This window comes from Gorilla gorilla, chromosome 1 (assembly GCF_029281585.2).
Source record: "Gorilla gorilla gorilla isolate KB3781 chromosome 1, NHGRI_mGorGor1-v2.1_pri, whole genome shotgun sequence".
NCBI lineage: Eukaryota > Metazoa > Chordata > Mammalia > Primates > Hominidae > Gorilla > Gorilla gorilla.
In genome coordinates, this window is record NC_073224.2 from 186,751,205 (window position 1) to 186,776,697 (window position 25,493).

At 45.5% G+C, this 25,493-nt stretch overlaps 2 protein-coding genes and 1 long non-coding RNA gene across 8 annotated transcripts in view; 2 read left to right on the plus strand and 1 right to left on the minus strand.

Annotated features, from left to right (window-relative positions):
• The first annotated feature begins 987 nt into the window (after positions 1-987).
• CZIB (CXXC motif containing zinc binding protein) lies at positions 988-7,571 on the plus strand. Of its 2 annotated transcripts, XM_004025824.5 has the most exons (8): positions 988-1,100; positions 1,326-1,409; positions 2,753-2,809; positions 3,180-3,261; positions 3,472-3,503; positions 4,820-4,897; positions 5,623-5,688; positions 6,934-7,571. In XM_004025824.5, exons 1-8 carry the CDS (start codon positions 1,095-1,097, stop codon positions 7,009-7,011), a joined length of 483 nt encoding a protein of 160 aa, XP_004025873.1. In that variant the 5' UTR covers positions 988-1,094; the 3' UTR covers positions 7,012-7,571. The 2 variants fall into 2 exon arrangements, with proteins under 2 accessions (XP_004025873.1, XP_055205234.1); XM_055349259.2 differs by lacking the exon at positions 2,753-2,809.
• CPT2 (carnitine palmitoyltransferase 2) lies at positions 7,473-24,943 on the minus strand. Of its 2 annotated transcripts, XM_055349251.1 has the most exons (6): positions 24,584-24,943; positions 20,874-20,954; positions 19,249-19,355; positions 10,360-11,664; positions 8,860-8,895; positions 7,473-8,408 (listed from the first exon to the last, which is right to left on the minus strand). In XM_055349251.1, the coding sequence occupies exons 1-6, from the start codon at positions 24,733-24,735 to the stop codon at positions 8,077-8,079; spliced, it is 2,013 nt and encodes a 670-aa protein (XP_055205226.1). In that variant the 5' UTR covers positions 24,736-24,943; the 3' UTR covers positions 7,473-8,076. The 2 variants fall into 2 exon arrangements, with proteins under 2 accessions (XP_055205226.1, XP_018874333.1); XM_019018788.4 differs by lacking the exon at positions 8,860-8,895 and having other exon boundaries at positions 24,584-24,930.
• LOC134757249 (uncharacterized) overlaps positions 23,259-25,493 on the plus strand; it is a 29,964-nt gene continuing 27,729 nt past the window's right edge. For all 4 annotated transcript variants that reach the window (XR_010130993.1, XR_010130994.1, XR_010130995.1 and 1 more), the window contains exon 1: positions 23,259-23,470. This is a non-coding gene — a long non-coding RNA (uncharacterized lncRNA). The remainder of the gene's footprint in view (positions 23,471-25,493) is intronic.

The following is a 25,493-nucleotide window of genomic DNA, read 5'->3' on the forward strand; positions in this document are numbered from 1 at the left end:
CATACTCGGCTGATTTTTGTATTTTTAGTAGAGACAGGGTTTCACTATGTTGGCCAAGTAGGTCTCAAACTCCTGACCTCAGGTGGTCTGCCCGCCTTAGCCTCCCAAAGCCCTGGGATTACAGGTGTGAGCCACCACACCCAGCCATTGCCTTATATCTTGATGTGATGTTACAACCAGCTACTGTGATTGCTACCTGAGTTTTGGTTCTCAGGAAGGTGCTTTCTTGTGTGAATAGTTGTTCAGTTTGGTGTTCCTGCCAGGGAAGAGGAGGAGGAGGATCACTGGAGGGTTCTATTTGGCTATCTTGCCCCACCTCCTAGAAGAGTCTTGAATGTGCTGTTCCTTTTACCGTTAATCTCCACAGCTCCTGCATGGTCTCAGATGTAGCCTGGACAGGAGGCCAGGTAAAATAAAGTTCAATAAACGTTATGAGAGAAGGATAAGCCAAGTGGCTCCCAAAAAAGAGCCAGCTGAAGGGGAATGTCCAGTCGCAAGGACCACAGTGAAAAGGATATGGACACAGGGCAACCTCTGGAGAAGGGCCTAGAAACCAGGTCTCTTGGGTGAAACAGGAAAGGGCAGTTTGAAGAAAGGCATCATTCCCAAATCTGATAAACCAATACATTCTACTTTTTAAAGCGTATTAGTTTATCTTTATTTGGCAGTCTTGGAACTCTTCCTTTTGCAGCTTTTCCCCTGCGCAGAGGGAGCTGACGTGATCTGCTAAGTTCCAGGGCAGGCAGAGTAGTGAAGAGCCTGGAAAGAACTGAGGGGCAGGAACTGTCCTGTTCGCTTAAAGCAGGCACAAAATTGGCGTTCAGTAACTGTCTGTGGCACCACCGAATCCTGGAGTCAGGCTTCCGCCGGCCTGAGCACAGGTTGCTCGCGGACCTGGCTGACCTCCACTAGCCCCAGACCCCCAGATGCGAAAAGCCCAGTGGGCCAGGCGAGCAGCCGCGCGCTTAAGTCCCTGCCCGGCGGCCCGGCCCCGGCCCCGCCCCACTGAGGGTGCGCAGACGGCACCCGTCTTTTACGACGCGCCGGAAAGCAACGGCAACGGCCGCAGCCAGCACCGGGCGGAGAGGGCTACTATGGGGGTGAGGGGAGGCCGCCCGCCGCGGGGACACGGAGGGGAGGTGGCGAGGGTCTGGGAGGCAACAGCTCGCGCCAGGAGGAGATGAAGCGAGTGGGTGCGCGCTGAAGGAGCAGGAGGCAAAAGGAGTGTCTCCCTGTGGCACCCACGGCTGGGAATGCGGGAGGGTCGGGCCGGCGTGGGGCTGCGCAGGCACGGCTGACGCAGTCGCTCTGGCCCTCCCCCTCAGAAAATTGCGCTGCAACTCAAAGCCACGCTGGAGAACATCACCAACCTCCGGCCCGTGGGCGAGGACTTCCGGTGGTACCTGAAGGTGCGGCCGGGGCGGGGCCCGGGGAGAGGAGGCCCGTCCTGATCTTAGTGCTGAACCGGAGCCTTCTCTCCGGCAGTATGAGAAAATATTTAACCAGGCACATTAAGTGTTCGGGGTTTTCCTAGTTAGAATTTTACGTTTGCTTTCTATTAAAGTGTATTGGTTTATCTCTAATTGGCAGTCTTGGAAAGCTTCATTTTGTAGTTCTTTCCTGTGTTAAATATTTCGTGGTCTGTAAATGGACACTAAACGAAGTGCTACTTGAAGGGACGGTTGTGATTATTTAATAAGGTGAATAGTTCGCCTTTCGTTTATTGATTTGGTTTTCTTTATTGTGAAATAGTTTAATTTTGTGCGTAATCCACCCTTCCTTAGCCCTCCCACACTGGTAAAGCTGGTACCCTAGTGGCATGGTCTGCAGAGGCCTCCCCTTCCCCAGCAGTTCGAGGCTCTTCACTCTTCCAGATCCCAGAGCTGCTTCTCTGTTTTCCTCCTGGTCAAAATCTCAGCATCCTTCTGTACCTCTCAAAAGCCCTGTTCTTCGGGAAGCTGCCTCTGGACTACTTTTGTTTCCCAGGATTTTGAAGCCTGAATACCAGGGCTTACTTGGGAGAATCTGTTCTTTGGCTTGAAGAAGCGGAATCGAGTGAAGGAGACAGAAAAATAGAGTAACAACAGAGTGATAAGTGCTTATACCAGTGACATACAGGGCCTGTGGGAACATAAAGCTAACCAAGCAGAGTGGGTCGGGGGCCTGCTGAGGCCATTTCTCTCTCTTTTTTTTTCTTAATTGACACATAAGAATTGTACATATTTATGGGGTATATAGTGATGTTCCGATAAATGTAATGTATAGTGATCAGATCAAGGTAGTTAGCATATTCACCTCAAACGTGTATCATTTCTTTGTGTTGGGAGCATTTAATATCCTAGCTATTTGAAACTATATATTATTGTCAGCTATAGTCATCCTACAGTGCTATAGAACACTAGAACTTGTTCCTCCCATATAGCTGTAATTTTGTATCTTCTAACAAATCTCTCCATATTCCCCCCCTCACCTCCGCTGAAGCCATTTCTGCACCACAGGTGCCTTGAATCCCCGGCCACACTGAGCACTTCATAGAGGAGGGTGGGCACGCCGGCATAGGAAACAGCCTTACCTAGCCTTTGCCCAGAGATAGTTCTAGTTTTGTCCTTGTTGGGGCAGGTGTTAGGGATGAAGTGAGATTGCCATCAAGAAGGTAGGTCATGAGCCTGCCCACCTCCCACTGTTCTTACCCTTTCCTTGGTGTCTGTGCAGCAGAGCCAGCTGCTTTACTAACATTCTTTTCCCCCCAAAGATGAAATGTGGCAACTGTGGTGAGATTTCGGACAAGTGGCAGTACATTCGGCTGATGGTAACTGTTCCCCCCCAACCCCCAACATAAACACTCACAAACACACATACACTTCTGGGCAGGGATTTGGGGAAACTGGCCTTCATCTCTCCAGTTCTTTGCTCTCTGCTTTTTGTGGTTTGGGAGGGTAGGTGTCAGTGTGATCAGCACTGGATTCAATAGGCATCTTTGAGGTATGAGGCAGAGTTCAAAATCAAGGGGAAGCCCTTTTTTTATTTTCCTCAGGAAGCCTTCCCAGGAGTCTTGTCCTAGTAAGTTACCCTTTCTGGGTCTTGGTCTCTTTAAGTGGACAATAAATGGTGGGCTCGATCTCCTCAGGACTGTACATCTAATTCATATGTGACTGAAAGTTCTGTTTGCTTTTTGCCAGGACAGTGTGGCACTGAAGGGGGGCCGTGGCAGTGCTTCCATGGTCCAGAAGTGCAAGCTGTGTGCAAGAGAAAATTCCATTGGTAGGTCAGGCTGTGCGTACTGAGTTCTGCCAGGGTGGCCCACAGCTTCCTGGCACCAGGCTGAAAGTAGACTCATGTTACCTGAGGGTGGAGTCAGGCCTAAGATGCCGACACCTGTACAGCATGATCTTTTTCAGGGCCACATGTGGGCACCTGGCTGGGGCCAGGGTATGGACTCAAGTCAACTTTGTGTTCTCTTTTCTATTTCAGAGATTTTAAGCAGCACCATCAAGCCTTACAATGTAAGTTTGCTGCTGTAGTGGCAGGGATGGTGGGCTTAAATCCTAACTGGAGTTAGTAGGTCTGGGTTCTAGAGTCATGCCTGCATCAGAGTGACCTGCCATAGGACATTCACTCATGAACTTAGTTCTTCTTTGACTCAGTCATTTATCCACTGTACACTGAGTGCTTGGTATATTGCCTCTTGCAGTGCCTTCTTATGAGGGCTGGGCTGTGGGAGCTCAGGGGACCTCTGACACAACCTAGCTGTTCAGTTTGCATCACTGAGAGCACTTGCCTTGTCTTCATTTTAGGGGACTAGCAAGCTTTCTCTGAAACCATGGGTGGGGTAGTCGTTTGGTGCATCCCATCCTTTATATCATCAGTGTTAACAAGTTAGCCCAAAGGTGAGGGAGGGAGTGTGTGCTTTGGATCTGTTTGTTTAAAGAAAGCCAGTTATATGTATTCGCCTATTCCTTATTTGGTATTTATTTAAAGTATCTTGAGTTGTGCCAAATTCTTGGCTTTGTCCTGTAGTTAAAGAGAAATTAAATGAGGACTCGCCTTCAAGTACATAATAATCTAGTGGAAAATACAAAAAACAAGAATCGAACTAGGGCCCTAACAGAGAAGTGCCTTACCAGTGCCAGAGATGTGGTCAGTGTACAGGAAATTATTTTACAGTGAATGACAGAATGAGACTGAATGTAGGGCATGGCACTTGTGGTCCCTAAGCCCATAGGTCAGGTAGGCATGAATTTCCTGGCCACCTGCCCCCCAAGAGGTGCCCGCTCCACATACATAACCATTTCAAAGGCTATAAGACAGCCCTCTGCCCTTACTGCATGGCAGATGGTCAGCAAAAGGCTATGGTTAAGTGTACTGGGTCTGTTTGGATGATCTTGAGACTTTGGAGCTTAACATTCTTGTTCATATTTTTGGTGTTGATAATTTTATTTACTATTTATTGAGCACTGTGCTGGGCACTTTATATGCATTTCAAAATCTGACAATAAAATTGTAGCGGTTTCCTCGGCTGTATTTGACAGTTTAGGAATCTTGGGCCCAGAGGGGAAGATAGGCAGAGCTTACCTTACATCCAGGCAGGTTGACCCCAGCATCCACGCTCTTCTGCAGCCTCCATGTCTGCTGTCTACAGAAAGCTTCATAGGGAGCAGGTGCCCAAGGCAGGCTTCCTCTAAGAAGGGGATGAGTTCTTCCTGGGTCTCATACTAGGCCTCCAGGGGCAGTAAGTGCCCATTTGGCAGGAAGGAGAGGGGCCATGGGGTCATCCTGAGAGCTCATTTGGGCCTACCTCCTCAACACACTTCCTTTCTAGGCTGAAGACAATGAGAACTTCAAGACAATAGTGGAGTTTGAGTGCCGGGGCCTTGAACCAGTTGATTTCCAGCCGCAGGTGTGTGTGTATCTTTCTGGGGAATCTTTGTCTTTGGGGAGGGGATGTATGAAGTGACAGCCAGAACTGTGCTACCTACAGAGACCATGGACTAGACATTCTCCTTTCTAGCGGTAGTAATAATTGTCCCTTAAGTGGCTGCTGTATGCTTGGGCACCCATGCCATCATTTTTACATGTTACCACATTTAATTCTTATGGTAACCCTATGAATTTATTCATCCTGTTCTTCGGATGAGGAAGGAACTGAAGAGATTTTGCAACTTGCTCAGGGTCACACAGTAAGCAGTGGAGCTATAGTTTCAACCCAGATCTATCTGACTGGAGCTGGTGCTCATCCCCCTTTATTTGTGCATGTTTCACCTCACAACAAATCTGTGAGGTAGGCAGAAGAGCAAATACTTCATCCCCATTTTATAAATAACTAAGGTCCAACCTGGGAAATGACATGCCCAGGAGCCTTCAGCAAACCAGGGCTAGTGGAAGGGATTGCGCTGCCCCTGCTGCCTTCTGGTCCAAGGCTGTAATTCAGAGAAACCACCACTCTAGTTCTGAGGCAGCTGCCGGGTCCTGGAAGCTCAGCAGTTATTCCAAGACAGGTGCTCATACTGCATCTCTATCCTCCATCCCAAAAGTGTGAGAAGAGCCAGCAGCCTGGCCGGCCCTTACTTATCGCCCAATGCCTCCTTTTGCCAAGACTAACTGGTACCTTCTTGTGCCCTGCAGGCTGGGTTTGCTGCTGAAGGTGTGGAGTCAGGGACAGCCTTCAGTGACATTAATCTGCAGGAGAAGGTATGAGACTTGGGGGCTTTGGGAGGTACTATAGGGCACCTGGTGGGAATTATTTTTTTGGTGGACAAGGCTCATCAATGGAAAGCCAACTTTGTATTTTTGTGCTTTTTCTTAGTGATTTTGCTGTTGAAATGGCCACAGGTATAGTGCTAAAATGCTTTCTAATGTTCCTACATATGAGAAAGCTATGATGCCCCTTACAGAGAGAATACGTGTTAGATAAGCTTTATTCAGGCATGAGTTATAGTGCTGCTGGCTGTGAGTTCATGAATCAACAATATATATTAAATAAGTTATCTTTAAACAGAAACACATAAAGCTAGATTATTGATTGGTTGATGAAAATGTGACTAGAGGCTCATAGGAACCTAACCCTGTATTTCCCCAGGGAGTATTCATTCAGTATTCCCTAATTCAGTGTTTGTGGTGGCTTTACTGCACGTAACTACCATGAAGAACAAGAAATAGTCTGTATTACTGGACATATTACTACCCTGCAGATAGAAAAGCCTTGTGCTCAAGCCTTGAAGGAAGGACAAAAACTTCATTTCATTTGCTTAGCACCTAATAACAGCAGCTAGCATTTACTGAGCTCTTACATGTGCCAGGCACTCACTATGCTGAGTGCTTTTATTTTATTTTATGTATTTTTTGAGACAGTCTCACTCTGTTGCCCAGGCTGGAGTGCAGTGGTGCAATGTCAGCTCACTGCAACCTCTGCCTCCTGGGCTCAAGTGATCCTCCTACCTCAGCCTCCCAAGTAGCTGGGATTACAGGCGCCTGCCACCATTCCTGGCTATTTTTTGTATTTTTATTAGAGACGGGGTTTCACCTTGTTGGCCAGGATGGTCTCGGACCCCTGACCTGAAATGATCCACCTGCCTTGGCCTCCCAAAGTGCTGGGATTACAGGCATGAGCCACCACGCCCGGCTGCTGAGTGCTTTTAAATGTGTTGTCTCATTTGATTCTTTCAACATTCAATATGAACTCCACTGTTGTCCTTTTTTTTTTTAATAGAAGACAGGACTCGGAGAAGGGGCTCAGAGAAGTTAAGTGATTTGCCCACAGTCATACAACTGAAAGAGCTAGAATTCAGGCCTGAGCTATCTGGTTCTGTTCAGGGTCATACATGTTCATGATTATTTGAGTCAGAGCCTGAGTTGGGCCTTTTAAGTCCCAGTTTTCTGCTCTCCACATGGCTGCATTCTGCGTTGTGAGGCTAACAATGCCATTTTGTTTCCCAGGACTGGACTGACTATGATGAAAAGGCCCAGGAGTCTGTGGGAATCTATGAGGTCACCCACCAGTTTGTGAAGTGCTGATCCCTCTTCCTTCCCAGTTGCCCTTAAGAACTGAGAAAGGACAAAGTACCCTAAGCAGCAGAGCCCACAGAGGCTGGTTCCTTTGACCCTTGTCTCCTGGTGGCTATATGAAACCTTCACAATCTGCATGCTGGACTTTATTACAGCTTCCCAAGCCCCATCAATAAAGCCCCTGTTCATGCCGCACTGGTGCATGAAGGTGAAGTAAGGAGGCAGCTCCCCCCTCCACAAATAAGAATTCGTGCAGCAGCAGTTCACTCCTTAGGAAAATGAAGAGTATTTTTAAGGAGATGGTATCTCCCCAGTCAAGGGCAAGTTTACAGAGATGAAACCACGATCCCACCATCACTCAATGAGCCAGAAGCCAATGGTGACGTACTGTTACCTGAACTTACTGAACTTGCTGTTGGAAAGATCTTTGTGAGGATTAGGAATTAGGTTAAAAGAAATTAAGAACCATCTTCAAGCAAAAATTAAACTTTATTTCTGCTTAAACAATAAATACACCTGAGTTAGTTTTCCAAACCTTTCCTCCTGATTAAATGCCCTTAAAACTGAAATCTCTTGTTATCTTCAATTGTGATCTAGTCCCACGTGGAAATTACATGTTTAGCTTTAAAACCATGAATTTAAAGCTCAAGCCTGTAGCTGGCTGCCTAGGCAGTTTATGATTAGTTTCACAGAATAGCACCCACTGGCTATATAGGCCACAGTTTTTTTTTCTTTTTTGTTTTTTTGAGACAGTCTCGCTCTGTCGCCCAGGCCGGAGTGCAGTGGTGTGATCTCAGCTCACTGCAACCTCCACCTCCTGGGTTCAAGCAATTCTGCTTCAACCTCCCAAGTAGCTGGGATTACAGGCACATGCCACCACACCCAGCTAATTTTTGTATTTTCAGTAGAGACAAGGTTTCACCATGTTGGCCAGGTTGGTCTCAAACTCCTGACCTCAAGTGATCCACCCACCTCAGCCTCCCAAAATGCTGGGATTACAGGCATGAGCCACGATGCCCGGCCTCCCAGTTTTCATGATGAGGAAGTGATGGTAGCTTTTCATCTGCCCAGAAGTTAACTTTTGATGGATTTGCCTTCTAAGGCATCAAACATGTCTTCTAAGGCCTTCTCCACACATTGGAGAAACTCCCGGGCATTGCGGCCTGGGTAGGAAGAGACATTGCAGCCTATCCAGTTGTCATGAACAGCATACCCAACACCAAAGCCATCAGAGACCACGGGGGCAAAGCCCCCAAGGTTCACTGCTGGGCTGCTCAGCGTGCTCGTGGACAGGACATTGTGGTTTATCTGCCCGTATGCAGGGTCCAGGTAGAGCTCAGGCAAGATGATCCCTTTGGCTGCTGCCAGATGCCGCAGAGCAAACAAGTGTCGGTCAAAGCCCTGGCCTGTGAGAAACAAAATGGAAAACCAGAGTCTCAGGATGGAAAAGGACCTCAGGAAAACCTCCCAACTCACCACATGGTAGGAATACCCCTCACAGCATCCTCGAGAGTGGGGGAAGGCTCTGTCTACTTCTATGCACGCCACCAACTGACTAACCTTCAGAGCAGCTCAAGCTAGACTATTTTAAATTATTTAGAAAATATATTATGTCATGTTACATTTAAAAATAGCTGTCAACAGCTGAGCTAAAAATGAGCCTAAAAGGAAAGCATAATTTTAAAGATTTGAAATCAGTTTAGTCAAAGAGTCAAGACAGTACAGGAAGAGAGCTATGGACTCAAAAACTACGATAAAACTAAAAGTCTGATTCAAGTGTAAAAGAGAAGATTCAGTCAGTGGAACAAAATGGAAAGTCTGTTTGACCAGGGTTCGAATCTCAGTCTTACTACTAACTTGCTGTGTAACGGGGCCAGTGGCTTGGTTTTCTCCCTATAAAATGGAGGAAGAGAAGATTAGAATGTCTTGGAGGTCCCTTTCACTTCCAGCACTTCATAGCAACATGAAAGGACAACTATGACCCTCCAGGTCCTTTCCAGGTCTTGAATTTTATCAAAAAAAGGTAATGACGGATGACAATTGAGAAGAGCTTCTGAGATAACCTGTTTACAGAGAGCAGACACATTACAACTGAGGTGAAGTTAGTGGGGCCGTAAGTTTAGAAATCCTAAATTTTCAAAAGTGAGTCTGATAACCAATCAGTAATAGAAAAAGGAGGCTGGGTGCAGTGGTGCATGCCTATAATCCTAGTGCTTTGGGAGGCCAAGGCAGGAGGACTGCTTGAGCCCAGGAGTTTGAGACCACCTTGGGCAATACAGTGGGACCTCATCTCTACAAAAAATTTTAAAAATTAGGCCCGGCATGGTGGCTTATGCCTATAATCCCAGCACTTTGGGAGGGTGAGGCGGGTAGATCATGAGGTCAGGAGTTTGAGACCAACCTGGCCAACATAGTGAAACCCCGTCTCTATTGAAAATATAAAAATTAGCTGGGCATGGTGGCATAAACCTGTAGTCCCAACTACTCAGGAGGCCGAGGCAGGAGAATCGCTTGAACCCAGGAGGCAGAGGTTGCAGTGAGCTGAGATTTTGCCACTGCACTCCAGCCTGGGCAACAGAGCAAGAGTCCATCTCAAAAAAAAAAAAAAATTAAAATATCAGCTGGGCATGGTGGTGCATGCCTATAGTCCCAGCTATTTGGGAGGCTGAGGCAGGAGGATTGTTTGAGCCAAGGAAGTTGAGGTTGCAGTGAGCCATGATTGCACCACTGCACTCCAGCCTGGGTGTCAGAATGAGACCGTGTCTCCAAAAAAAAAAAAAAAAAAAAAAGGCCAGGCGCGGTGGCTCACGCCTGTATTCCTAGAACTTTGGGAGGCCGAGAGGGGTGGATCACCTGAGGTCAGGAGTTCAAGACCAGCCTGGCCAAAATGGCAAAACCCCTTCTTTACTAAAAATGCAAAAACTAGCCAGGTGTAGTGGCGGGTGCCTATTATCCCAGCTACTCAGGAGGCAGAGGCAGGAGAATCACTTGAACCTGGGGGCAGAGGTTGCAGTGAGCCGAGATCACGCCATTGCACTCCAGCCTGGATGGAGGGAAACTCTGTCTCCAAAAAAAAAAAGAAAAAAAGAATTAATGCGTCACAGCTGAAAGTGACCTTAAATGAGGACAAAGACACATGCATTTCCCCACCCCTGCTTAGGAGGCAAGAACATTCTGATCCCTAGTGGCTAGTGTGGCTGTTCAGACTGCTAGGGTGGAAAAGAAAAATTTGGGGAGTTGGCGATGGATTAAACCTAGTGAATGGGTAGAAATCAGATTTGGAGTAGAATGATTTATGCTTGCTTACCCAAGCACTGAGGACAAGACCCAAGGGCATGCTCCCCACCCCTGCCTCACCCATTGCTGCTTCTTTGGTCAGCTGGCCATGGTACTTGGAGCACTCAACCATCATCTGCTGAAGCTCGCCAGCACTGTGCCTGGAGGGCTCCCTGACAAAGGCCTCAGAGCACCTCTTTGTATAGATGGAGGCCGGGCGGATGGTCTCAGTGCGGCCGTGCTTGAATGCGGCAGTGCTACAGGACTCGTAGGTGGCCACTGTCTGCCCGTACTGCCGCAGGAAGGCCATCTGGAATGCCAGCTGGGCAACTGCGTCAGGGCTCAGCTTTTGCTTCTTCAGGAATTTTTTGCCTCCTCTCTGAAACTGGACGCAGTCAATAGTGAGGGTTTTCATGGTAGCATCAAACTTTTCCTTAGCAGCTGTGATGCCAGTCTTTAAGGCATCAGTCAGCTTGAAGTTGAGTTTCTGCACGGTGATAGTAGAGTCAGTGGTAGCTGGCTGGCTCTGTGGAGTGACGGCAGGGGTCTGAGTGCTGTCTTTAAATACTTCATTAAAAAATCTGAGCACTGCCACACCATCACCCCAAGAGTGCTCAAAGTGGACGGCAGTAGAGCCATCCTTGGCGATAATGAGGTTAAAGGATTTATCAAACCAGCGGTTTGTGCCATCCCCATGCAGCATATTGTGGGACAAATGGACAAGGTCCTTAATGGGGAAGTCATCTAGGCAGAGGCAGAACACTGCCGAGTCCACTTTCCTCAGGCTCTCCTCATTGCCACTACTCATCAGCTTCTGCCTGAGCTCTGCCCAGATGTCTCGGTTCTCACTGGTCAGGTATGCCAGGGGAAACTCGGGTGCGGGGCTGCTGTCTGAGAGAATGTACTTCAGATGTGCCTGGATTTCCGAGGGGCTCACAATGTTCCCATCTTGATCCAGGACATCAAAGATATAAAAATTTCCTTTCCTTAGGACCAGGAGGTGTCTGGCCTTGTCATCAGTGAAGAGTTCATCCTGACTGGGTTTGGGTAAACGAGTTGAGTTGAAAAGCCGAAAATACTGGGACATATCCAGGGGATACGCATTGACCAGGTAGGCCCCGTACCAGGACAGAGAGGAAGGCACAAAGCGTATGAGTCTCTTGAAGGTGATAGTGTCACTTTTTGCAGGGTTCAAGTGGAACACTTCTGGCTCCAGAAGGCCAGCCCGGAGTGTCTTCAAAAACCGGATGGCAGAAACAGTCATGTTGGTTGCCCGGGTGAGCTGGTCGTTATACTCAGATTTTGGGTCAGGATTGAAAGCCATAAATGGATTAAAGTTCAGAACAACGGAGTCTCGAGCAGATAGGTACATATCAAACCAGGGTCCTAAAAAATAAAAAGAAAAAAATAACATAAAATGTTAATGCTGTCCCTAAAAATAAAATTTGAAGAAGAAAAAAAATTCAAGCATAGGCAAAGGAAATGGCATCAACCTCCAGAGAGAAGAATTCCCTGAATGTTTGTTTTTGCGCTGCAATAATTCAAGACATACAAATGGGGTCATACAATATATGGTGTTTTGCATCTAGCTTCTATCACTTACAATAATGTTTTTGTTTTGTTTTTTTGGGACGGAGCCTCGCTCCTGTCGCCCAGGCTGGAGAACAGTGCTGCAATCTCGGCTCACTGCAACCTCCGCCTCCTGGATTGAAGCGATTCTCCTGCCTCAGCCTCCCGAGTAGCTGGGATTACAGGCGTCCTCCACCATGCCCAGATAATTTTTGGATTTTTAGTAGAGACAGGGTTTCACCATGTTGGGCAGGCTGGTCTCAAACTCCTGACCTCAGGTGATCCACCCGCCTCGGCCTCCTAATAATGTTTTTAAGGTTCATCCATGTTGTAGCATATAAGTTCTTCATTTCTTCTTACCGCTGAACAATGTTCCATTATATGGATATACTATATTTTGTTTATCCAGTCATCAGGTAATGGACATTTGAACTGTTTCCACTCTTTATTATGAATTATATTGCCTTTTTTTTTTTTAAGAGACACAGGATTTCTGTCGTCCAGGCTGGATTGCAGTGGTATGATCATGGCTCACTGCAGCCTTGAACCCTGGGCTCAAGCGATCCTCCCACCTCAGCCTCCCAAGTAGCTAGGACTACAGATGCACACCACCAGCCTGGCTAATTTTTTTATTTTTTGTAGAGATGGGGTCTTATTATGTTGCTCAGGCTGGTTTCAAGCTCCTGGCCTCAAGTAATCCTCTCACCTCAGCCTCTTAAAGTGCTGGGATTACAGGTATGAGCCACTGCGCCTAGCTATTAAGAATTATGTTGTTATGAACATTCTTATACATGTTTCTGTATGGACATAGCTAGGAGTGGAACTACTATCACATGGTAAGTCTCTGTTTAACCTCTGAGGAACTGCCAGGATGTTTTCCAAAGTGGCTGCACCATTCCCACGAGCTGTCTATGAGGGTTCCAATTTTTCCACATCCTCAGCAGCACTTGTTACATGTCTTGTTGCATGGAGATATTCTGGTAGGTGTAAAGTAGTATAGCATTGCAGATTTGGTTTGCATTTTCCTAATGTTTATTAATTGCTTTTTCTTCCTCTTCTGTTTCCTTTCTTGGTTTAAAGGAATAAAATATGGTAACACTCCACTTGCATTCATGCTGGAACAGAATAGTTAATTCCCACCCCATCTCTTTAGGTTTCTCTTGCTTCACCTCCTTTCAGGGGCAACAATCATACTTGATTGCTCCCCGATAAGGGGGGAACGTCTTCATTGTCCTTCTATGTACAGTGTACATTTGTACACTCCCTGTTTAGAAAGTACTAAAAAAGCTATTATAAATATCAGTGCATGGATCACTCAGACTAGCCTAGTCTGAGTTCCTATAGATGTTTTACCTGTAAAAATTCCAGAAGCAATATTTTATCAGAAAATATGTCAGGGAAAGTTCCTGCTGGGATTAGTAAACATGAATAAACTCTATAAATAAGGACTATCATTCAGGCAAATAATGTTCATATGTATAGCACTGGGAAAAGGATTAATAGATGCAGATTTCTCTGTTACTCATTTGTTGGTCCATCCACTCATTCCATCCCTTGAGAATCAGTGCTGTGCCAGGCCTTGGTCCAGGGGATTTAGAGAGGAATAGGACATGGTCTTTGATTCTGAAAAACTCTGGTGAAGGAGGCAAATAATTAAAACATAACGCAATGCACTAAAATGGTGAGAGAAAAGTACTGGTGGATAAGATATATTTGATGAAAGAAGACATAAATTCATGCCTCTGAACCCCCTTTAGCAAAAGAATTTCAAAGAGACATAAACCAGTCAGGCCAAGAGAATGGGAGATGAGAAAACAAATACTGGAAGCTGGAAAGCACTTATGCAACTGGTAATGACTAAAGCAGACTCAAGAAAGCCAATCCTAAATTGGCAGGAGAGAAAGCCAAGAAATCATATGATTTGCACAGCAGAACCCCCAGAGAGCTCAGTAATTGGCAACCTAGATACATCTGGTTGAAGGACTATTCAGTTATATCACCACTACCACAACCTGAGATTCCCTCCTCACTCCAGTACTTAACTTTTACAAGACTTAACTTTTACTCTCTGGAGATAATAAAACAGGGGCTGGGTGCAGTGGCTCATGCTGGTAATCCCAGCAATTTGGGAGGGCGAGGTGGGTGTATCATGAGGCCAGGAGATCAAGACCATCCTGGCTAACATGGTGAAACACCGTCTCTGCTAAAAATATAAAAAATTAGCCAGGTGTGGTGGCACATGCCTGTAGTCCCAGCTGCTCAGAAGGCTGAGGCAGGAGAATCACTTGAACCCAGGAGGCTGAGGCTGCAGTGAGCTGAGATTGCACCACTGCACTCCAGCCTGGGTGACAAAGTGAGACTCTGTCTCAAAAAATAAATAAATAAAATAAAACTGGGAGACCTGAATCACAGTTGAGATCTCAAACCTTCTTCCCTTACTTACCCTACCTTATACAACACTAGCAACCTTTTGGCAATTTACTGGAAAAGCCTCCCTAGGGAAGCTAACCCAACTACACTACCATTAGGGGCAACCCAGGGAAGCAGTTTAGCTGGATCACTGTATTAGTCTGTTTTCACACTGCTATAAAGAACTACCTGAGACTGGATAATTTATAAAGAAGAGAAGCTTAACTGACTTAGTTCTGCATGGCTGGGAAGGCCTTAGGAAACTTACAATCATGGCGGAAGGCAAAGGGGAAGCAAGGCACATCTTACACAGCAGCAGGAGAGAGAACAAGCAAGGAGTAGGAACTGCCAAACACTTTTAAACCATCAGATCTCATGAGAACTCACTATCACAAGAAAAGCATGGGGGAAACTACCCCATGATCCAATCACCTCCCACTAGGTCCCTCCCTTGACACTTGGGGATTATTACAATTCAAGATCAGATTTGGTTGGAGACACAGAGCCAAACCACATCATTCTGCCCTGGCCTCTCCCAAATCTCATGTACTTCTAACATTTCAAAACACAACCATGTCTTCCCAACAGTGCCCCAGAGTCTTAACTCATTCCAGCATTAACTCTAAATTACAAGCCAAAGTCTCATCTGAGTCAAGGCAAGTTCCTTCTGCCTATGAGTCTGTAAAATCAAAAACAAATTAGTTATTTTCAAGATACACTGGTGTTACAAGCATTGGGTAAATGCTCCCATTCCAAAAGGGAGAAATTGGCCAAAACAGAGGGGCTACAGGCCCCACGCAAGCCTGAAATCCAACAGGGCAGCCATTAAATCTTAAAGCTCCAAAATAATCTTTGACTCCATCTCTCACATCCAGGGCATGCTGATGTAAGAAGTGGGCTCCCAAGGCCTTTGGTAGCCCTGCCCCTGTGGCTCTGCAGAGTACAGCCCCATGGTTGCTTTTACAGGCTGGCATTGAATGCCTGTGGCTTTTCCAGGCATATGGTGCAAACTGTCGGTGGATCTACCATTCTGGGGTCTGAAGGGCAGTGGCCTTCTTCTCACAGTTCCACTAGGCTCCCCATTGGGAACTCTGTGTGGGGGCTCTAACCCCATATTTCCCATCTGCATTGCCCTAGTAGAGGAGCTACATGAGGGCTTCACCCCTGCAGCAGACTTCTGCCTGGACATCCAGGTGTTTCCATATAGCCTCTGAAAGGTAGGAGGAGGTTTTCTCTTTTTTTTTTTTTTTTTTGAAACGGAGTCTTGCTCTGTCACCCAGACTGGAGTGCAGTGGTGCTATCTTGGCTCACTGCAAGCTCTGCCTCCTGGGTTCACGCCAGTCTCCTGCCTCAGCCTCCCCAGCAGCTGGGACACAGGTGCACACCACCACACCTGGCTAATTTTTTTTGTATTTTTAATACAGACAGGGTTTCACCATGTTAGCCAGGATGGTCTCGATCTCCTGACCTCGTGATCCGCCCGCCTTGGCCTCCCAAAGTGCTGGGATTACAGGCGTGAGCCACCGCACCCGGCCGGAGGAGGTTTTCAAACCTCAACTCTTGTTTTCTGCACACCTGCATGCCCAACACCATGGGGAAGCCTCCAATGCTCGGGGCTTGCACCCTCTGAAGCAATGGCCAGAGCTGTGCCTTGGCCCCTTTTAGCCATGGCTGGAGCTGGAGTGCCTGGGACACAGGGCATCATGTCCCGAGGCTGCACAGAGCAGCAGAGCCCAGGAAACCATTTTTCCCTCTTAGGCCTCTGGGCCTATGCTGGGAGGGGCTACTGTAAAGATCTCTGAAATGCCCTCAAGACATTTTCCCCATTGTCTTGGCTATTAACATTTGGCTTCTCATTACTTATGCAAATTTCTGCAGCTTGTGGCTTGAATTTCTCCCCAGAAAATGGGTTTTTCTTTTCTACTGCATGGTCAGGCTGCGAATTGTCCAAACTTTTATGCTCTGCTTCCCTTTTAAACATAAGTTCCAATTTCACATTATCTCTCTGTGAATGCATATGACCATATGCTTTCAGAAAAAGCCATCTTGAATGCTTTGTTGCTTAGAAGTTTCTTCTGTCAGACACCCTAAATCACCTCTCTCAAGTTCAAAGTTCTGCAGATCTCTAGGACAGCGACAAAATGCCACCAGTCTCTCTGCTAAAGCATAGTAGAGTAACCTTTGCTCCAGTTCCCAATAAGTTCCTCATCTCCATCTGAGACCACCTCAGCCTGGACTTCATTGTCCATATCTCTATCAGCATTTTGGTCAAAACCATTCAACTCTCTAAGAAGTTCCAAACTGTCTGACATCTTCCTGTCTTCTTCTGACCCCTCCAAACTGTTCCAACCTCTGCCTATTAACCAGTTCCAAAGTTGTTTCCACATTTTCAGGTATCTTTGTAGCAATGCCCCCCTCCTGGTACCAGTTTTCTATATTAGTCCATTTTCGCACTGCTATAAAGAACTACCTGAGACTGGGTAATTTATAAAGAAAAGAGGTCTAATTGACTGACAGTTCCTTGTGGCTGGGGAGGCCTCAGGAAACAATCACAGCGCAAGGTGAAGGGGAAGCAAGGCACATCTTATGTGGCAGCAGGAGAGAAAGCGAACAAGTGGGGGAACTGCTGAACACTTTTTAACTATCAGAGCTCGTGAGAAACCACTCACTATCGTGAGAACAGCATGGGGAAAACTGCCCCCATGATCCAATCATCTCCCTCCAGGTCCCTCCCTCAACACGTGGGGATTACAATTCAAGATGAGATTTGGGTGGGGACATAGAGCCAAACCATATCAATCACATTAGAGCAAAGCCTGTAACTGACAAGCCTCACCCTCATCCACATAGCTTCCAAGAGCTTTTTAATATCTCACTCATATCGAAGACAACACAGGATTATGAAGCATCTGAAGAAAGAAAAGGGCAAAGCAAACAGGAGAAAAGCAACCTGGAGGCAACAGACTATGAAGAGAGAAGAGATCTTAAAAAAAAATTATCAGAGATAAACTATTTTTAAAAAGAACACCATAAGAAGAAAAAAGAGCTTGTGGAAGTAAAAAATAGGAAAGCAGGAGTTTTAAAAACAGGTTGAGAGATTAAAATTAAGTAAGTCTCCCAAGAAAATGTAACAAAAAGAGTAAGAGATGAAAAATGTGAGAGAAAAGAAAATTAGAGGATGAGACCCAGAAATTCTACACCTGAATAATAATAGAGTTCCACAAAGAAAAAACAGAAAAAAAATGGAGAGGAAGAAATCCAAAGAAATAAAACAAGAAAATATCCCAGACCTGAAGGATGAGATTCCAGATTCAAAGGACTCACAGAGTGGCCCAACACATACTAAAACACATTACCTGAAATTTCAAAACACTGGGGACAAAGAGAAAATTCTAAAAAGCTTCCAAAGGCAGAGAGAAGAAGTAGTCAAAAGATTAAGTCTCAGAATAACATTAGATTTACCAGCAGCAACACTGGATGCTAAAAGACAATGGAGCAAAGCCTCCAAAATTCTGTGGGAAAATGATTTCAAACCCAGCCAAACAAATTATCAATGAAGTATAAGGGCCATTTTAAAATTTTTGCTTCCCATATTCTGTTTCCAGATAGTACAGGGAATATGTGCTCTGATTTAAAAAAAAGAAAAAGAAAAGCCAAGAAATAAGAAAATATGAAAGACAAGAAACACGAGTCCCAACATGAGAGAGAGATGACAGATGCCCCAGCTGATGGTGAAAGAGCACAGGAGAGCAGCTTCACAGCAGGCCAAGAGGTTCACAAATCCAGACTACAGCAAGTCGCAAGTTCTGGAAGAAGTTTCATCAAGAAGACCAAAAGGGATAGAATGTCCAATCTGCTTTCATGTATTGAGAGGAGATTCAGACAGCTTGGGAAGAGTCTGGGGGTAAATTAGTAAGCACATAGAAAACTAAACAAGAGAAAGGATGGAACAATTATTAACTTCAGAGAAAACAAAAAGTTTGTACTGGAAAGGAAAAACAATCCCAATATGCTACATGAGTCAGCTGACAATAGTGTTTCTATGATCATAATAGCATAAAACTAGATACTGAGTTATCCAAAATTACAAATCCCTATGCTGTGAAAACAAGGGGATAGGAAGTATGTGTATACACATCCCCCATATGTGGTGGGATGTAAAGTACTGCTGAATTCTAATCTTCTACAGTGAGATGTCAATAGCTAATGACTAAAGCAAAAAAATCAAGATGCAGTAATGTAAGTATCTAATTTAGAGATACGGGGGTATATAACAAAAGATTTAGGAGCTGAAAGTGAGAAGTGGGAAATAAGATGATAAGGAAGTTGCTCTTTTTCCTAACAAGCCTTATAGAACTGTCTGATTCTTTAAACTATATGCATGTATAACCTTGGTAAATATATAAACTAAATTAAAAGAAGGGCTGTAGGAACAGAGGTGGAAGCAACCAACTCTGAATGGAAAGGAAAAAGGACTGAGAAGGTTTCACAGAAAACCATCCTCCTTGGATCTTAAAAGAAGAATTTGCCAGGCAAAAAAACGGTAGTGGGAACAGCATGGATAAAGGCACAGAAGAATGAAAGACTAAGGGTTCAGGGAGCAATGAGGAGTTTAGCAGGAAGTATGTAAGGGTGGGTGGTGAGAGAAGAGGCTGGAGAGGACAGTTCTGTCTGACAGTGAAGGACCCAGAATGATATAGGACATAGGACTTAATCCAGCATCCTTTTCAGACAGGACCATTGATTAGGTTCTGCCTCAATCCCATCTACAGAGAAGGCTGGCCATCATTCTTGAGCATGGGCTCAAGTCAACACCTCAGTAGAGGAGGAACACACTCAGCCTTAATTTACCTCAGGAAGGGAGGATGAGACGTTACTTCATTTGCCAGTCTCACCAAAAATATCTCTGAGACCAAAACAGGAGAGAATATGCCTTACTTTTCATTATGGAGGGCTCTGGGAGAAATCATACCCACAGCCCAGCCTACCTACCTGAAATGTAGCTTGTATGTTTATTCTGTTTGTCCAGAGCAACCAGCTGCTTGTGCAGTTCTTTTCCAATCCCATTTTCAAAACTCTTGCAAAATTGTTCTGTTTTCCTAAAATATTCAAGAAAAGACAAAATCAAACCATGGTAGGGAATACATGATTTTTAGGTTCATGGCAAGGAACTCATAATAGAGTTTTGGGTCCCCAACAGCATAGCCCTAAAACCTGGAATGAGATCAGAAAGTACCTCTAACCAGAACAGGAATCAATCTAAAATTGATAATCTAGACTACCTTCTTAAAATGAATGATTAGGAAAATCAATCAACATCTCACAAAATAATCCATATCCTAGGAGGCAGTTTGGCATGGAGAAAAGGACACAAGCTCTGGAGTCAACAGAAGTTAAGTCTGAATCCTAGCTCTGTTGCTTTTCAAACTGTGTGATCTTGGATAAGTTACTTGATCTGAGTCTCGGTTTCTTGATGTGTAAAATGGATAATAATACCACTTTACAAGATTAAAAATATTTATAAAGCTAAGGATTTAGAATATCCTAAAACATAATACTCAATAACTGGTAGCTATTACCATATCAAGAGAAACTTTAAATGACTAATAACAAATATTTGAAAACAGAGGCCTAGATTATGGATAATTCATCTGTTTCTCCATCACTGTCCAGTGAAGAGTTCTGTGATTCCAACAACAATGCCAGTTACCTGTAGAGAAAAATTTCCATTATGGAAAAAGAGTACTACACTAGGCTATAAGAGCTTAATGCAATCCACTTTTTGACAATATTTGATATTATTTTCCAATTCCATGCTGTATTTGCTTCCTAGGACTGCTATAACAAAACACCACAAACTGGGTGGCTGAAAACAACAGAAATTTATCCTCTCACAGTTCTGGAAGCTTTAAGGACAAAATCCAGGTGTCAGTAGGACTATATCTTCTCTGAAGACTGGGGAAGAATCTGTTGCATGGCTTTCTCTTAGATTCTGGTGTTGCTAGCAATCCCTGGCATGCCTTAGCTTGTTGACACATCACTCCAATCTCTGCCTGTGTCCTCACACGGCTGTCTCTGTGTCTTCTTACAAGGACACCAGTCATATTTAATTAAGGACCCACACTACTCCAGTAGGACCTCATCTTAACTAATTACATCTGCCACAACCCTAATTCCAAATAAGATCATATACTAAATTTCATGAAAAAGGGCATAAATTTTGGAGGCATGCTTTCCAACTCAATAAACATGCTCACAGTGCAGACTTCTGGTCTGCCGTATGGTCTCCTCAATGGACCTCCCTTCCAAGGGTACATGCTCTCTATAAATGACCAGGACCAGCGAGCCTCCCAGGTACACCTGCTAAGGGAAAGTACACATTTGGCATTCTGGCTTATAAACTATCTCCTGTTGAGCCTGTTTAGAGGAACTCTCGGGGCTTGGTCAGTCCTTCATGAATGAAAATCTATTTCCTGAACTTGCAGATGTACAACTAGGTTCTGGGTTCCTGGAGACCCAGCCAAGTCACAGACATTCCCTGAAGCTTGGTCCACCACTACTTGCCAGCCTGTCTTGAACCACCCCAACTATGCTCACCCAAGGTTCTCAGTGTTTACCTGAACTGGCCATCATCCAAGAGAGGCTTCTGTGCACTGAGGTATCTCCTAATGGTGTCTTCAAGTTTGGGAATAGGCAGCCTGGGGAGAAAGCAGGGTCAGTGTAAGGCTGACAGTATGTGGAAGAGGTTAATTAGTTTTACAAGCTAATGAACTGATTACTAGATCATTAATTTCCTCCCCCAAAACCAATAATCAGAAGCGACTGACAAATCAGAATCAGTGGGTTTACTAATGCCAAGTATATCAATGGTAACTCTACTTTTAAGTAAAATAACAACTAAATCTTTAAGTAAAATATGAATATAATTATTTTAAATAACAATAATAGATTCAAAATGGGGAAGCAGAAGCTGCCCCAAGCATTCCTGTTTTCTGGTCACAATGATAACACCTGTGCTAACACTGTATTGGCCCTGATTTAATTCTACCCTTAGTTTGAACAACTGCATTTTTCTCCCCTAGGATAAAATGAAAAGGTTCTATTTTTAAAATTTTCTTCTGCATTTTACAACAAATAATCATATAAGAGTGAAACACAGATCTGTCCAAGGGCCAGCCATATATGGGGGCTAGTCACTGAAAGGTAGGAATCAACCAGTAAGCCATGCCCAGATACCAGGAACGCCATTAGGAAGAACCAAATAGTCCCTGTGCTTAAATAACAGGAACAGCAATTTGCCTACTTATCATTCTGTCTACTAGTGATTCCCAAAGATGGCTATGGTGATGAAGTTACTGGCTTATTGTGAAATGAAAACACATGGACAGTAAAGTGAGGTGTATTTTCTCTTTCAATTCATTGGTTTTATTGAAGGAAATATCCCCTAATAGCAAAACAATCAGAGTTTGTTAGGTTGCCTCTACCAACTCAAAATTAACACTGATATGCAAAAATACTGAAATGTATCAGTCATTTAGGAAAACTGAAACATGATACATAAAGCAGTTTAAAAGCCTAATATAAGATATACTGTGGTTCATCAGTTTATTTGTAATGCATGTTTATCCATAATATGACAAAAATAAATCAATTATTTACTGCCATTATGGACTTAGACTGCACTAAGTACCCATTTACAACACTTTAACACCATAGATCCCCTTACATTCACTGACTTACTCAGAAAAATTCCAAATACTATCTCAGCTACCTCATAATTCCAGTTGCCTACATATGTTTAAGATTTAGTTTTATTACAGTAGGAATATTCATGAAAGTTTACCTTCTTCCTTTTAAACAAAATTCTACATTAGAGACAATGGCAATTTGATTTAAAAAAGTCCTACTTAAAAATTTCTGGAGTGAAGCTGGGCACGGTGGTTCACACCTGTAATCCCAGCACTTTGGGAGGCCGAGGCAGGCAGATTGCTCGAGTCCAGGAGTTCAAGACCAGCCTGGGCAACATGGCGAAACCCTGTCTCTATAAAAGATACAAAAAATCAGCCAGGCATGATGGTGCATGCCTGTGGTCCCAGATGGGAGGCCAAGAGCAGATCACTTGAGGTCAGGAGATTGAGACCAGCCTGGCCAACATGGTGAAACTCCATCTCTACTAAAAATACAAAAATTAGCTGGGTGTGGTGGCGCATGCTTGTAATCCCAGCTACTTGGGAGGCTGAGGCGGGAGGATCCTTTGAACCCGGGAGGCAGAAGTTGCAGTGAGCCGAGATAGGACCACTGCACTCCAGCCTGGGCAACAGAGCGAGACTCTGTCTCAAAAAAACCAAAATAAAACTGTGGCTCAATGAAGTTAACAGAATTGCCCAAAATTATAGCTAAAGACTTGCAGATCCAGAATCTGCAACTACATTCTACCAGACCTCAAAGTCAGGGCTTTTCACCAAGTGTGACATCAATGAGTGAGTGTGAAAGATTATACATTTTACCAGTCTAGAATCTGAGCGAGAGAAGGAATCTCATCTCTCATCTAACTCCCAATTTACAAATAAGGTAATGGAGGTCTGGGGGAGGTTGGTTGCTTAAGGTTATGCGTAGGTGACTAGTGGTACTATTTGAACTGGAGTTTTGAATTGGTACCTCCAGATTCCTACAGACTGTGCTATGGATGGGGTTGGAATAAATGATCTTGAATATTCTTTCCAGCTTTCCAATTCTAAAGTGCAGAAAATCCGTCTGATCTTAAACCTGGGTGGGGCCCAGGCCTGCCTGAAAGTCAGTGACCATCTGACTCTGAACTTGGCAAGTGAAGACAGGTTCTGTCAGTCCTCACCTTTCACCCATATACTGGCTCAGCTCATACACACAGGTTGACAGGGTGGAAGCATGTACCAGGCTTATGCCACAGGCACAAAGCCCCTTTTTCTTCCTCCCTCCTGCCACGTGTAGATGATCTCATTTTCATGTCTTAGATGTTTGCACAAAATGTAATTTCACAAGAATCACTCGATCCTCCTGAGAGGGTGAGGGTATGTAGTGATGACGTTGGGTTAAGTGGTCCCAGATGCAGAGAAAAACAACCCAGCAGCTCGGGTGAGGCCTGTGACACAATGTTTGTTCCACACATGGGGAAGAAGCCTGGCCTCTAGCTCTTGGAGTGTGGGGAATCCCTGAGGGCAGTTTGGTGAGAAATAAGGTGAGAAGGGTCTTTGAGACAAATTTTGAACTTGGCTCCAGGAACTGAGTTACTCACTCAGTAAGTTAGAAGTTAGTTTAGGTTTGGTTTAGAGGGTGAAGAAAATTTCTAATATTGAAGAAGGAGATCTGGCAACTCAGACGAAAGCGGAGTTCGAAGGCTGGAAGAACTGGAAGCCGGATTTAAGAAAGTACTGGGGGAGGGAAGGGGAAGAGGATTTACTAGGGCTATTTTCAGAGGGGAAGTCGATTCTGGGTGAAGTGTTTCAAAGGCAGGGTAGCCCGTGGTGAGGAGGAGAAGAGAAATTTGGGTGGACCCTGGATCTGAGTATGATGGAGTGTGGATGGGGTACTGAGGGTGGTGTCTAGAATTCTGTGAGGGTGAGCTGCACTTACAAGGGGTACTGTGGGTGAGGAAGGATATTTTAAGGGGAGGAACCTGTTGAGGAGGGCTTGGAGAGAGTGAAAGGTTTCCGGGTGAACACTGGATTTAGGAGATTAAAGATTTAAAAACATTGGGGAGGTTAAGTTGAGGACAAGGGTGAACACTTGAGGGCTGTGCTTGTGGGGGCTCATGGGGGGTGAAAGAACAGAGTACTGGAGAAATGGGAGGTGGGGCTGAGGGTCCTGAGTGACAGGGGTGAAGGCGGTGCTGGGAGAAGTTAAGGAATGGTAACCATGATGTATTAGGAATCAGCCTACCCATATTCCGGGTAGGAATGTGAGGCAGTCATTAAAGTACTTCAGGAGACACCATAGTCGAGGGATTACAGCGGCGCTGGAAATATGCAGGTCTGGCATTTTTCAGGGAGAAGAGGACTCAGGATGGCTGGCTGGAAGTTAGGTTAAAGGAGAGGGAATCTGAGAAGCGTTCAAGATGGAGAATCTGAGATAGCATCGAGGGGTTCTGGAAGAGAATTTGAGGGTTCTGAGGTTCCTGTGCTAGGAGATTCTGAAAAGTCCCAAGACTTCCAGATTAGGGGCTGTGGCAGCCTCCATGGTAGGGGCTTGGGGGCGGAAACGGGTTCACTAGAAGAGTCATGAGTGACTGCAGTCAGGTTGGGGCCGATCCTGGGATGGCAGCGGGCGGCGGGGACCCGGAGGCCGGGCTCACCTGGGCAGGCTGTCCTGGTAGTGCATGGTGGGCACGATGCTGCGCTGCAGGTACTGGCCGGGCCCGGAGCCGGCGCTGAGGGGCCGACTGGGGGCTCCCGGACCAACCGCGGGGCCCCGGGGCCAGGCGCGCAGCAGCAGGCGGGGCACCATCGTCCCGGGAGCCTGCGGCGGCAAGTGGGGAGTTCTGGAGTCTAAACACAAGGCCGCCGCCGCCGTTAGAGCCCAAGACACTGCGTCAGGACTCCTGGGACACTTCTCCGCCCGCAGGCCACTTCCGGCCCCTCTAAGGCCGTCTGCTCCGCCCGGGACTGGCTCCTTCCGGGCAGAGGCGGCTCACTGACAGGCCCCGCCCACTACTAGGCCCCGCCCGGAAGGGGGCCCCAGCCTCCGCGTTGCTGGTCTCCCTTCCCTTCCCTAGGAGGCGGGAAACCGAGCACCGCAGCCGCTCCTTCCCCTTTTTTGGAGCAAGACAGAAACTGGAGTTGGAAAAAAAAAGAAAAGCTAAGAAACGTGATTGGAATCTGATAACCCAAAATTTGATCCAGGCTCCATCCTTGCGAGACTGTGGACTAAATTTTAAACCTCTATTTCCTCACCTAAGAAGTAGATAGATCGTAATGATTCAAAGTACCTCCCAAAATTCTAGACATGAGATAAAAATAACATGTTATGCACAGTGCATGGTGCTTAATAGGAAAGCAGTAAACGGTAACGGTTGTTACTGTTGTTAGTAATCCGTGCTGAAGGTCATTGACATATAATGACCCTGAACCCTGCACAGCTACTGCCCTGCCAGCTCACCCGAGTGGATGGATATTAGAAAGGATTTGTGCAGGAGTTGGAAACCTGGAGTTTCCCTCTGGCCGCCACTTCAGTGCAGAAAGCCCCTTCCGAGCGGAATCCCCTCT